This window comes from Pezoporus wallicus, unplaced genomic scaffold (genome assembly GCF_028554395.1).
Source record: "Pezoporus wallicus isolate ANWC-B61680 ecotype Strahan unplaced genomic scaffold, APGP_CSIRO_Pwel_v1 contig_8341, whole genome shotgun sequence".
NCBI classification, from domain to species: Eukaryota; Metazoa; Chordata; class Aves; order Psittaciformes; family Psittacidae; genus Pezoporus; species Pezoporus wallicus.
The window spans coordinates 1,909,795-1,923,336 of NW_026638083.1; the positions used below are offsets into that span (position 1 = coordinate 1,909,795).

The following is a 13,542-nucleotide window of genomic DNA, read 5'->3' on the forward strand; positions in this document are numbered from 1 at the left end:
TCTTGCACAAATCAAAACAGGAAAAAGCCAAACCCCTACACTGTTGAATTTAGCCCCATATTCTTAGCTAGAAATATGCAAACTGCAGATTACAGTCGAGCAGGATGCATGTTACATGCCTGAGACATTAAGGAACATTCTTAGAAAAAGGGGGAAGCTAGATCAAGAGCATGGGGTGCACAATTATCTGGCTTCTGTCCTCCAGATAAACCCTGCCTTTTCCATGCCCACAGGAATGCAGGCACAGCAGCACGAGGCTCCTCTGAACTAGAGACACTTATATTAACTTGCACTGTGCAAAGAAAAAACCACCCCATCGAGTGTTGCACTTTGATCACCAAAATGGCACCTCAGTCCTCAAAAAGATATAAACTGAAGAGACAAGGGGGTTAATTCATCCATAAAAAGTAGCACTGCTAAATAAGTTAATCTATATAAAAAACAAGAGAGGCTATCGACAGGTTTGGGGGTAGAAGAAGAGTCACCTTCTGAGCCCACATGCGCTTGTTTTATTTACATATCCACAAATACCATGAAACACCATCCCAGCCCCCCCACTAGCAGCATGGTCACATGAATCCCATAGATGAGCAGTTCATTCATGAGGCTGAAGTCTACACGCCTTCGCCCCAGTAAGAGGAGGATGATGGAGAGTTTGTACTGGAAACGCAGAAAGATCCGGATGCCAAGGTACTGAAGGCAAAACAAGATAGAGAGTGCCACCCAGAGGATGGAGGTAAACAGGCTGCAGCTGAAGTACAGCAGGAAACGGATGAATCCATACATCCATCGGGATTTGAGATAGATGTCGAAATTGTTGTACTTGGTACGCACCAAGTGAGTGGTCCTCACCGGGCCACAGGCCGAGTGCAGGCAGGTCGTGTGGGGGCCGTGGAACGAGCGGACCCGGCGGGGAATGGGGATTACCGGCATCAGGCACCCCACCGGTCACCGAGTCCCAGGGCAGGATTTACAGGGCACATATCAAATATTATCCATGAACATGGAAGAGCTCCAACAGCCCAGGAACGCTAACTCTTTGCTGAATTTCCAGGAAGGAAGAGACCTGCAGGAAGGCAGAGAAGGAAAACACATTTAAGTAGCCCCAGCAGGAGGAGAGCAGCACAGCAGATACTCCAGGCTCAGCCGTGACTTACAACTGCTTTGTGAAACTCAGCAACTTCACTTTGCTTCTTTGGTTACTGTTTACCAGCCATACAGAGGTACCAAGTCAGACTGCACACAGCTCCCTAGTCACCTGCAATGTCAGCACTAGTTGTAACCTGTTAGAAGCTCCACGGTGTTACTGCAGGAAAGGGAACAACTTTGCTCTGGAATAAATCACAGATCCTTCTTAACCAAAGAGCCACGCTGCAGCAGTCCACCCATGCGAGTAGTAATATTAATGGAATAATGTAATATTAATTCATGTTTCTTTGAAAGGAGAATACCAGTTTTCCAGGTACTTCTGCAAGTGAATTCCACCGCCCAGCCCCAGCGGTGAGTTTGGATTTCGGCTCATTTCTAAACTTGGCAAAGCTTCACCAAATAAACAAACTGAAAAGAATGGCAGGTCCTGCAGGAACAATGAGGCAATCGTGTTTTTCACACTCCGCAGGATGTACCTCCCCTTGCTCTGCCTGTCACTGCCTCCCATGGCAAACAGCCTTTCAAAGACATCCACTAGTTTCTTTCTCCCTTTGGGACCTGCAGAGATAAGTGAAATTATCTTGATCTTCTGGAGTGTTTAGGATTTATAATCTTAACATCCTTCCACACACCCATTGTTGTTGTGTGAGTGATGAGCAGTAGCCCCTTAGCTGCTCTCTGCTTCACCCCAGGCTCACAATGTGCCAAATTCCGGGAATTATACAATGACAATGCACTCATCAGATAATGCTGAAAACAACAGGGACTTCCCTGGCCTCCTCGCACACCCAGGCTGCAGAGCTGGGCAGATCTTGCCTTTGTTGAACTAGAAATCCTACTACACTTCAAATGAAAACTAATATGAAAGGGACTTCAAGTTTTACTTTGCTACTAACAAAACTCATCACAGAGTAAATGACGAGGTGGCAGGAAACTGCACTTTGATAGCAAACCCCTCTTCTGATGCAATGTGCACCACTGCCCAAGTCTTCACTGCTTCCTACCTCAAATTCCCTGCAAATGGAAATTGCAGCTCTGCTCTCTGCGTGGCCCCAGGTTCCAACTCCTTTTTGCCAGGAATCAGCAGGCAACCTGCTGGCTCTGCATGAATCAGGGGTGAATAAAAAGGAGCCTGGATTAACTTATGATTAAGGAATTTAGGAAATTGAGGTCTGTTCTCAGCTCTCAAAGACACCCTTGTAATTTTAAGCGCTGCTTGCCCATAATTTCCTGCCTGCAGAAAGGAAATACCATCAGCTCGGAAGTGTGTTACAAGAATGTATTTTGCAAGACATGTAATTTGGTCAGATACTAAACCAACACTACTTAAAATCAACACAGTTTTGCGCCTGGAGCCTGCAACCAAACATGCTTCTCACATGCTCTGTATATACTGCTCTGTGTTTGTTTTTAAAGGTATTTTTGGAGGACTAAATTAGCAAGAGAGGTTAAAATTCATACTCGGGACTCAGAACATGCAGTTTCTATTGATGCAGCCTCCTTCCAACCCCTTTTCCAGGCCACAAAGGGCAGTTAACATTTCCAGCAAACTCTTACACAGCTCCCGAATCCAAGTCCCTGAGAGCCACAGGGAAATCAGAGCACTCAGCACCACTGTGCCTGTGTGAGGAGCCAAACCCTGCCCACCTAAGGTGCAGTTTGTGGGGGTGAACTCAATACCTTGGCTTCATGTCTGAGCCCTGCTTTGGAAGAGTTTTCATCCTGATAAAACCTTCAGTAGATGAACCCAAGAGAAGCACTTGAACAGCTCAGCTGTGGAGAGTTACTGTTGGGAACAGCAGCAGCTTGTTCCCATGTACTCTGCCCACCAAATAACCAACAAGCCTTTGGCAAGTTCATGCTCTTCAGACAAACTCCAGTACCAACACTGGGACAGCCACGAGCAGAGGGACATGGTCAGAATAAAATAAACTCTCTGAAATATTACATTTTAAGGGTGCTGTAGCCACTCAGCAGGAGGTCAGGAATCCACTGCCGGTCCTGAGGCCACTTAATTCTCGTGCCAAGACAAGTGAGGTTTTCCTGGGACACCTGGCCTTCTAGGAAGAGGGAAACAAACTGCTAAGGTGCTTCAGAGACTCACAACACTCTACATATGAGTTGATCTAAAAGATAAAACAAGAGAGTGAGTTTCAATTTGCTCATTTTGTGTGTCAGAAAGCTCCGAATGACAAGGCCCCTCCCCAAGCACAAACTGTTAATACCATAAAGATTCCCAGAGAAATCCCACACTCAGAATCACCCAGCTTGTACTCAATGCCGGATAAAGACAGGAAAATCACAAAATACTCTTGTCAGTCCCCTTCTCCTACCACAGAGCCATCAACATCCATCTAGGGTGTAGGAAACACGATGCAGAGCACCCACTGCCAGCATCTTCCAAACAGAACATGGAAAAGCAGCTCCCCCCAGGCTGTACTTTGGCACACAATGCCTAGATACAGATCTGGACACCCAGTTCCTCACGATCATCTTTTTAGGGACCCTTTTGTTTTAAAGCACCTTGCTGTGAGGTTGCAAAGCTGCATCAGGCTCTTCTGGATGTCACCCTACAGCTCAAAGGATTTCAACTCTAAGGCCCGAGCAACCCATGTCAGCCATGCTGCTGTCACCCAAAGCATCACATTGACAACGGCCTCATCAGGAGGTTATAAATCCGAGAATTATTCACTTGGGTGAGTTTTCACTTCCTCTCCTTCAAAATGGAGTGGATGAGGAGGAAGCTATGGAAACCCAGCCCTGCTTCCCTTCATCCATCTCACATTCCAGACAGGTTTGCTGTTACTCGGGTACTTCGTGGAGGAGGAGGAATGATGGAAGGGCCTCCACGGTCACAAACAGGCCCATCAGTCAGGTCCCACGGGACCCAAGTGTTCCAGGAGCCCAAGGAGGTTAGGGACAATGACAAATAAAGGTTAGTGCTGATAACAGAAAGCAGGGAGCGCCGGAAGGAGGGGAAATTCCAACTCCTCCTACATCCTACCCGATCCTAAATTAAACCGCATCGACTTCGGAGAAGAACCGGAGGCAGGAAGCGCAGCCCGGACTTCCCGGTGGCCGGCGAGGTCGCAAGCTCGGCTCAGACAACGCGGAGCCCCGCGGGCGGGCAGCGACAGCCGCCACGGCCCCCGGGCCGGGCCGACAGCCACCTCCGGAAACCGGGGCCTCGCAGCGGCACCGGCGGGCGCAGGCCCCGCGCCCGCCCCCACCCCGCGGACCACGCGAGGCCCGGAAGGCGCCCTCGCGCTGCCCCCCCCTCCCGCTGCGGGCCCCAGCGCAGACGGGGGCTGAGGCAGCGCGAGGGCGATTCCCGGGCCGCCGCCGCCGCCGCGTCCTCCCCGTTGGCAGCCCCGCACTCACCGTCCTGCCCATGGCCTCCCGCCGTGCGGCGGCCGCCCAGGCCAGGCGCCCCGGGCCCGGGCTGATGGAAGGCCCGGGCCTACGGGCGAGCGCCGCAATGCGCATGTGCGGGGGGGAGCAGCGGCGCGCCGGTTCCGGCCGGTGGCGGCGGCGGCCACGGTCAGGGAGCGGCCGCGGAGGCGCGCGGCGATGGCGTCATCGCGCCGCGCCGCCCAGGCCGGCCGGAAGCGGGAGGGCGCTGCGTTGCCCCGGTAACGCGGCTGGGTGCAAGGGGCAAGGCCTGCGCCGGGGCTGATGGCGGCCGGGCCGGGGTGCGGAGCCGGCAGGGTCCAGCTCGGCTCCGGCACCGGGGGCAGCTGCACGTTAGAGGAGTCCGCGTCCCGGGAGAGCCCGTGGTGCTCACCCCGCTGGAGGAGCTCGAACGCTCTCAGGCGGTAACATGACAAACGCACAGCCCCAGGTGTCTGGGGGGCGCAGAAGGAGCCAAAAAGTTCCTACGAAACAGACGGGTGGAGGAATATTGAAAAGCAAAATAAAGAGGAGGAAAAGAAGCGTCCTCCCTGCTGTCTTCCGTTGAATTGAATTAGGAATGGCCTTCCGTCCTGGAAGGAGCACAGGAGTGTCTCTTTGGCTCCCTGCCCCGCTCGCTGTCCAGGCACTGTTGTGTGGAATAACAGCAAATAATCATAACTGGGTCCATCTGCCAGTGCCGAGACCCGCGGCGCTGCCCACCCCTGTCCGTGCTCGGTGCTGGTGTGTCCCTGTGCCTGCAGAGCAGTTCTGCCCAGCCCGCACAATGCAGGGCCTGGGGTGCGCATCAAAGGGAGATGACAGGCAAGGTAACAAGTGCTGCTGCGCTGCCAACAAATTGCTGTTGTGTGCCTCCCACACACCGCCTGCTGGGAGGGAGAAGGGAGGCGAAGCTGGTGTGGTTTCTCAACAGCCTGAAACGGAACATCTGTTCAGTGACTAAGATAAGCAGGAGAGCCACGTTCCACTTGTCCCTCTGCCATTGCCTGGGACTGGAGCCACAGCCCAGGGCTGGGAATTTCAGCCCAAGCAACACGATGATGAAAGGACTTTGGCTTTCCAGCTTTGCTTTTGTCGGAGAATGGCAGGGATGCTGTAATTCCGCAGAGGGGGGGTGCTGGCATCCTGCAGGATCCCCTTGGGGTAGGAAAGGTCTTTCCTGTCCTTCAAAAACACCCAGGCAGCTCCAGTGAGCAGCCCCACAACCTAAACGTGTGCAAGGGTGTGATGCAGCAGCATCCATGTCAAAACTGACCTGTTTGGTTTGTTAGGTCAGCATGACAAAAAAGCAAGGTGCCTGAAACATTCCGACCCCTTTCCTGCTTTAAATGCACACGTACCTTCACAAAGAACAGCCTGTCCTCAGGCCAGGCATGAAGTAAAGCTTTGACATTCACAGAGGTAAGGTCCTGAAGGCGTGCCGGTGGCTCACATGCAAGGAGCCCGCCCACAGCACCCGGCAGCGCTCGGGGCTGTATTTCTTCCCTGTGCTAATTTTACTAAAGACACAACTCATATTCCTGTTGATTGAACAGTTTTGTGGTGACAGCGGTGAAGATTTGTGGGGAAACTTATCATCAGCCCAGAGAGCAGCCATTAGTCCCAGTCACAGCGCCCAGCCAGAGCTGATGTATTTTATGGCAGGCTCTGAAGACAAACATACACATTTATATGTCACTTGTTGCACTATAAATTCTAACTTGTACTTCTTTCAAAACTTTTAATGAATTGTACACATTTCCGAAGATTTATAGCGTGAAGCCAACAGCTCAAAATATTACTTTCAACATATTTGTCACTTTGGCAACAGAACAAAACAAATCGGGAAGATACTGCGTTTAGGAATAAATCATGAATATATGCATCTTGAAAGAGTTTGTTTTGGTCATTAATAGTTGATGCCCCCCCCCCCCAGTGCAGGATTTAAAGTTAAATTATGCAAAATCAAAACCAAACCTTATAATACTTAATCAAACATGCATAAAACTGTCAGGGCCAAATAAATTCTCTCAATTAACTTGCTTCAGATTGTGATTGCATTTACTAATTTAATCAACACCAGAATAATTTGGAGCCTGGGTAATGATGAATTACTGTGGTGCGGCACATGAGGGGCCGCTGAGGCACGTGCTGAGACGGGGATGTGAGACACGCTCTCAAGGCTGAGGGCAAGAAAATAACAGCTGAGTTGTTACCATTGGTTTATAATAGAAACATCTTCTTATTCCATTTTGGGGGGGGGAACTTTGTCCAGTGATGGTTTTAAATGCCTGTCATTGCTAGACCTGCTCTGGATGAATGACTTGAGTCAATCTCATTTCCATCTGAGCTGAACAAGGAACTCAAATTGACATTCTCGCCACATTTTGAACTCATTTTGTGACTGTGATCTTCTGCTCTGAGTACAGGGATCTATGACTTCCAGCCCTGCTTTCTGGCACCGACTCAGACTTAGCCTGGGTCAACTCATTTAGGCTGGAGCTGGAGTAACAACCCTGTAATATTGAGATGTCCTTTCGTTCAATCCTTTTGCACTCTGAATGGATCTGCACTTACAAGAAAATGGGTCTGACCCCTATCTGGAAAAAGCTTTCAATACTATTACTTGTGGAGAGCTAAACATCTCCATTTTGCAAGCGTAAGCAAGGTTTTATGGGGAGGTTCTCATTTACAGGTCCATGTGAAGGAGGCTGTAAGGCATTCAACCCCATCAAATACCTGCACCTCTGAAAATCACACCCTTAGTTGCTCTTTAACCTTTCCACACCTGTTTCACAAAAAAATAACCATGTCCCTATAGCTGCTGTGGGACTGATGTCAGCACTGCAAAACTCTCCCTTTTTCTCTCTCTCACTGCAAAACAGACTTCCCACAGGCTGGCTGGCCATTTTTGTCACCGTTCATTTGAAATGGGGGTTGTGCTTTATAAACGTCGAGCACTCAGCGAGCGCAGTTTGGTCCCCAGCAGAAATCAGTAAATAAAACTGTGTGTGCTGAAAAGGACAGCCAGAGAGCTCGCTAACAAATTTCCTCCACTGACCCAGAAACAACTCCTTGCTCAGTGGTGCTAGAGCCATTCAGAGAGCCATAATTCTTAAGGTCTTAAAGATAATAAATGTGTTAACATGGTATTTTTCAGCCTTGCATTCACTGCTGCCTTCCAGCCGTATCCAAAACCACCATTCAAAACAAAGTGTCCTGGCAAACTCCCTTGGGGTTTGCTGAACCAGCCTGTAGAGCTGAAATATAACAAATTAAGGAATTAATTCGTTCCTTTTCCTGAAAGGAGATTTAGGATCAGGTCTGGGCTTTAAATTTTAAACATAATCGATCCTCCCTACAAATCTGAAGTGCAAAAGCTTGTGAAATAATTTTTCCTTATTTCTTCTCTCCAGATCTCACCTCTTAGCTGAAATGTCAGCTTTAATCTGTTTGGAGAGATTTGCATGTGGTAAATAATAATGCACTAGATTAGACTAATCGAATAAAAACCTATGTAGCAGAAAGTGGAACTAATTCCCACTTCTGCAGCACTGCAATACCCGTGGGCATCCCCTGAGCAGTGCTCAGAATCCCTATCCCTCCGGTCCTCTCACCTCCCCAGGGAGGCTTGGGGTATTATTTGGGATTTCAGTAGCACTGGAAACCAAGGGAGTGATGTATATGCATCCACACCCTCAACTAAAATCCACACTGCAGCAGTGCTGAGCACAAACAGATATCCCAGCTCAGCAGGTAAGGCTACAGAGCACGAGGAGGGCAGGCTGCCGTGTCCCTGCAGGAATTCCTGCTCCTGGAACACTTTTATAGATAGATATTTTACAGGTGACTTGTGAAATATAAAACTAGACCAGTCTGCAGTTTCTAAAGAAATAAATGGTCCGTGTGAGGCTTGGTGAGACAGTAATGTTTGATGTATTCAATATACATGACACCTCAGCGTGTGCTCTGGCATAATAATCTGCCCTCTGCTGCCGCCAGCATTTGCCTCACTGAAGAGCCTGGGGGTGCCCAGGGAGCTGGGGGAAGCCTGCCCCTCCCTGCCCTGCAAACTGCTCCCTCCTGCCACAGGGAATGGGGCACAAGGACCAGCCCCAGTGTGGTGGGATCCCAGTTAACCCACAACAGGTTGGGTTAAATGTGTCATCCTATAGCGGGGACACTCACCTGCACTGGTACCATAGCACAGGACAGAGCCTCACTCCCAGCCATTCCTCCCGCCTCTGGAGAACAGAAGGTTGTTATTTTAGCGATACTGGAGTCAAGGAAAGATTCCTGCTGACCTGCAGGGCTGGTGCAGGAGCCAGCTGCACACATATGGTGAGTGAGAAACTGTCTCTAAAACAAATGAAAATAGAATTGGACACTTTGCCAGGGACAGGCCTCCTGCCAACGCTTGTTGCTGCATCATGTTGGCTACCCCCGATCTGCCTGATGTCAGAAACTGCTGATTATGCAGAAAAACCTCATGCAGAAGTGTCGTTATTGCCTTCTGTTCATCCGTGCTCTAACGTAAGCACGAGGCGTTAAACCAGCCCCAGTCCCAGCCTGCCCTGCGGAGCTGAGGTTTGGTGGGCAGGCCCGGGAAGCCTCCCGGCTCCTCAGGCTCTGCCAAGCCCTTCTCAGAGGTGATATTTCAGTAACACCTTTTCTCTGGGAACCTCGGTTTCCTGTTTTCCCATTCATCAATAACATGTCTCAAACGTATCATGGTAGTAGCAGATGGGTCCTTTTAAACTCATTGTGTAGATCCACCAGGTCTGTGCTGGTCTTGCTGCCCCTGGGCAGCAGCAGGGCTGGGATATGTCTCATCTCCAGCATTTCCAGTGCCCCTGTCTCTGTTTCCAGAGGTACTTTAGCAGCCCATGAGGGTGCTCAACACCACACCAGCACTTTGGGGCAGGGAGTTTGAGCAGCCTCTCATGCGACAGGAGCACACCGTGGCTCTGCAGGGAAACAGCAGCAGTTGAAGGCTGATAACTGCCACAAAGCTCTGTGCTGGGCAAAGCAGGAAGGCTCATCTTGAGCTCTGCAGTGAGAAAACACAGACCCCATCTCACGCCATCACCCCCAACAATTCCCTGGGGAAAAAACCACGAACACCAAGATACCCAGGCAGACTTGAATTTTACTCCTTCTATCCCTTTTCCAACACATAAGTCCCAGTTATCCAACCCCTGCATGCAAGGGAAGGGAAGATGCTTGGGAAAGATGGAGAGTGACAGGAGAGAGCAGAGACAAACCTACTCTCGGCTAAGGTGTGTGTTCCTGAGCTCCCCCTGTCCCTGTCTCTGTCCCCCCACTGTGAATCGATGAAGCCATCTACTCTGGGCATTGGCTAAATGTCAAATTTAGAGACAACATTCATTTTTCTGGGATCAATGGAGAGCAGTTTGCCGGTATCCGTCAGTGGCCAAGCCCTGCACTCGCCGGGATTAGCTGTGATGGCATCAGATCAGCACTAGGGGTTCACTGCGTTCACAGAATCCTCTGTGCTTTGAGTTGGGGTGCACAAAATAGCTCCATGATCTTTTAAGGTAAATTACTGTAAGAGTTCCTTCTTCTTTTTAAAGCAGCCAGGAAGAGCAGGTGATTCCCATGCTGAATCATAGAATCATGGAATGGTTTAAGTTGGAAGGGACCTTAAAGCTCATCCAGCTCCACCCCCTGCCACGGGCAGGGACACCTTCTACTGGAGCAGGATGCTCCAAGCTCCTGTGTCCAACCTGGCCTTGAACACTGCCAGGGATGGGGCAGCCACAGCTTCTCTGGGCACCCTGTGCCAGCGCCTCAGCACCCTCACAGGGAAGAGCTTCTGCCTAAGAGCTCATCTCAGTCTCCCCTCTGGCAGGTTAAAGCCATTCCCCTTGGCCTGTCCCTACAGGCCCTTGCCCAAAGCCCCTCTCCAGGTTTCCTGCAGCCCCTTCAGGCACTGGAGCTGCTCTAAGGTCTCCCCTTCCGGAGCCTTCTCTTCTCCAGGCTGACCCAGCCCAGCTCTCTCAGCCTGGCTCCAGAGCAGAGCTGCTCCAGCCCTCGGGGCACCCGACCCCGCAGCGCAGCAGGTCCCGCACCGCGAGGAGCAGCCCCGAGCCCCGCACTGAGCCACCCGCGGGTCCCGCAGCCATCGCGGACTGTGCGTGCGGCCGCGCCCCGCGTGGCGGTGCTCCTGCCCCAGGGATGCTGCTGGAGCGCAGGCAGCAGAGAAGGATGCGGGGAGGGAGGGGAAAGCGACTCCAATGAGTTCAAAGCTTTGGGTTCAGAGCGAAATCTCTTCTCGGAAGCTTTACAGAGCTCTCTGTGGGAGAGACGAGGGGAGCAGGCAGGTACTGAGTGCCCTCCTGTCACGATGCCCTAAAGATGCCAGGTGGGAGTGATGTGCACAAGGGAAGGACCCGCAGTGGGACCCCACAGAGCTGTCTGCAGACCCCTGAACCCTCTCTATCCCTGGTGCCAGGGGAATAAAACAAACCCTCTCATTCCTGTGGGGCAGAGCTGCCCCGGTCTCTTTTACTAAGCCAATTTTCCCCTTGTTTTAGCAGGGGAATCATCAGTTTCGAAAAATGCTTTGCTGACAGAAACTTTTGGTGCTCAATACATTTCAAAAGTGTGTTTGACACTGCTTGTGCTTAGGCTGTGTAGCGCCAAGAAAATGACTTTCCAGCAACATCCACATCAATAAAAATGATCAAGAAGAAAGGAACAAAGGATTTATAAAACAAAACTATCCCCAACTATTTCAACATCTAATAGCAGTGCCTTTTCAAACCGGGTTGCAATAAGATAAAGCTGATTTTGCTGTAGGTAGAGCACTACCCCTCTCCTAATTACCCCTGAACGGGGGGAATGTGGATCTCCATGGCCAAGTTACACCTCCTTCAATAAGGAATGTCACTTTGTCACTGCAGGAAGCACAGGAAGTGAGAACATCGCTTCCAAAAAACCCAGCCCTAAACTCCACTGAAGGGCCATGTTTCAGGTGCGGGTACCCTACAGGTCCCTGCTTGTGGAGCGCAGCGGTGTCAGTCCCGCTCCTTTCTCCCCAACTTGCCTGGATTTGTTGCCTGTAACTCAATGGTGCAACATTTTACTGGCAAGAACATGGAGGAGACAAAACCCCAAAGCCCTCATCAATCACAGCCTGGCTCCTGGTACAATTAGCAAGTTCTATTATCTTAAGAATGACACTTGTAGCACAGAGCAAAGCAACGCGCACCTGATATTATAATGCTGCATGTAAAAAAAGGGAAGGCTGGAATTGCATTAGCATTGCATTAGATTCCCATGACTTTTTATATCAGCACTTGTGAGTTATTTATGAATTCATTTATTTACTAGGACAGCCCTTTCTGCATTCAGTTGCCATGGTTGCTTTAACTCCTGTATCCTATTAATTCTGGATGTTATGAAATAAATATAGATCAGACAATCCTTGTGTGTTGGGTTTTTTTATTGTTCTCATTTTACAGTTATCCCCATGTCCTGGCCAGAAAGGGTTCAACTCCAGCATCTCACCCTCACCAGTGCTTCCTGCCGCAGAACTACAGCCTGGGCTGAGGGTGCTGAGGCGCTGGCACAGGGTGCCCAGAGAAGCTGTGGCTGCCCCATCCCTGGCAGTGTTCAAGGCCAGGTTGGACACAGGGGCTTGGAGCAAGCTGCTCCAGTGGAAGGGGTCCCTGCAGCTCCTTGCTGAAGGAGACCAGTTTGGCTGCCCTGGGAGATGGGGAGCGACTTTGTTTTACAGGGTGAAAGCTTTGAGGCTGCTGCTTGTTTCAGCCTCAGACCCCACTGGAAATACCGGTGGGGCTCAGGGGCTTGGCTTGTGTTTTGCCCCTTTGGAGAAGGTAAAAGTGCAATTCAGAGAAGAGGATGGTCCTGGAGCCAGGATCCCAAAGCCAACATGCTGGAAGTGTTTTGTAATAGAATTCCACAAGAAAATTAAATCAATTACTGAGTCTAATAAAGCTCTCAAGGTTTTTAATTAAACTAAGTTTTAATTAAAGCAGCATGGGCTCGTGCTCTTGTGATATTCTGCCTCAGACCCTAGAGGATTGCAACTCCTTTTTGTAATTTACGTGGGCTGGATCAATCACTGGAGTCAGGGAAGCAGGAGAACTTTGTCGATTGTCTGGGATGAAACAGTGTTTGTGAGCCTGGAATCTCCAGCAGCTCCAGGCCAGGAGTGACACCTCGGAATGGGCATCAGCCTGAGCTAGTACTGTCCTGGGAAAAGTCCTCTCCCAAACAAAACTCCTGCTGCCTAATCCATGATGATGCTGTTAGGGGGCTGTTGTAACAGCTCAATAATTCGCCAGTGCATGCCAGAGGTGGCACTTTTGCCTCTTTACAAAGCCATGCCCCACTTGTCCCCCAGCAGTGGATGAGTGCGGGATGAGGAGGGGGATCCCATAGGGCAACAGCACCAGTCCAGGACACAGGCAGGAGAACGACAGGCAAACCAGAGCCACCTCCTCCAACCTGGACATCTGGTAAGTGGCCCCAGAATGTTCTGCCTCTATTTTAGTCTTGTTTTGTACACAATATGCCCAAAACATGCTTTATTTCTTAAGGAGATAAGGATCTTTATGTAACCCCTTTTTCCTTAACGTTAAGTCCTTTGTCAGGATTAAAGAATCCTAAAACATCTGCACGGGCTTGGGTGGCAGATGTATAGAGAAAATAGCTTAAAATAACACAGAATATTAACCTACTGAGGTATTAAAAAATAAAATAGAATAAAAGGACCCTCTTGCATTCTTAGTTCCAGCCAATTCCTGACCCTGGCCACCACGCTGCAGGTGGGTAACAAGAGTGTGTGGTGGGGATTCCCATCTGAGTGCTTCAGGCATTTTTATCTGATGCCAGAACTCAACATTTCCAGGAGTTTCAGCCACGCTGAAGAAGCAGAGCTGCCTCAGTGCTGGGTCCTGTGAGCTGCCATGAGGATGCATCCATCCATCAGGAGCGCCGGAGCAGCCGGCTCGA

General features: G+C 50.3%; 1 protein-coding gene across 11 annotated transcripts in view; it reads right to left on the reverse strand.

Annotated features, from left to right (window-relative positions):
- Positions 1–456: 456 nt before the first annotated feature.
- Positions 457–13,542, reverse strand: part of TMEM250 (transmembrane protein 250) — a 48,767-nt gene continuing 35,681 nt past the window's right edge. Inside the window, exons 1-4 of one of the 11 annotated variants that reach the window (XM_057409133.1) lie at positions 4,531–4,700; positions 3,098–3,209; positions 1,626–1,707; positions 457–1,066 (exon numbers count right to left, since the gene is read on the reverse strand). In XM_057409133.1, coding sequence (XP_057265116.1) covers positions 514–933 — 420 coding nt within the window. In that variant the 5' untranslated portion in view covers positions 934–1,066; positions 1,626–1,707; positions 3,098–3,209; positions 4,531–4,700 and the 3' untranslated portion in view covers positions 457–513. Of the gene's footprint in view, positions 1,067–1,451; positions 1,598–1,625; positions 1,708–2,153; positions 2,251–2,829; positions 2,993–3,097; positions 3,276–4,530; positions 4,701–13,542 lie in introns of those variants that run through there. The other 10 variants (XM_057409130.1, XM_057409131.1, XM_057409129.1 and 7 more) reach the window with 10 other exon arrangements.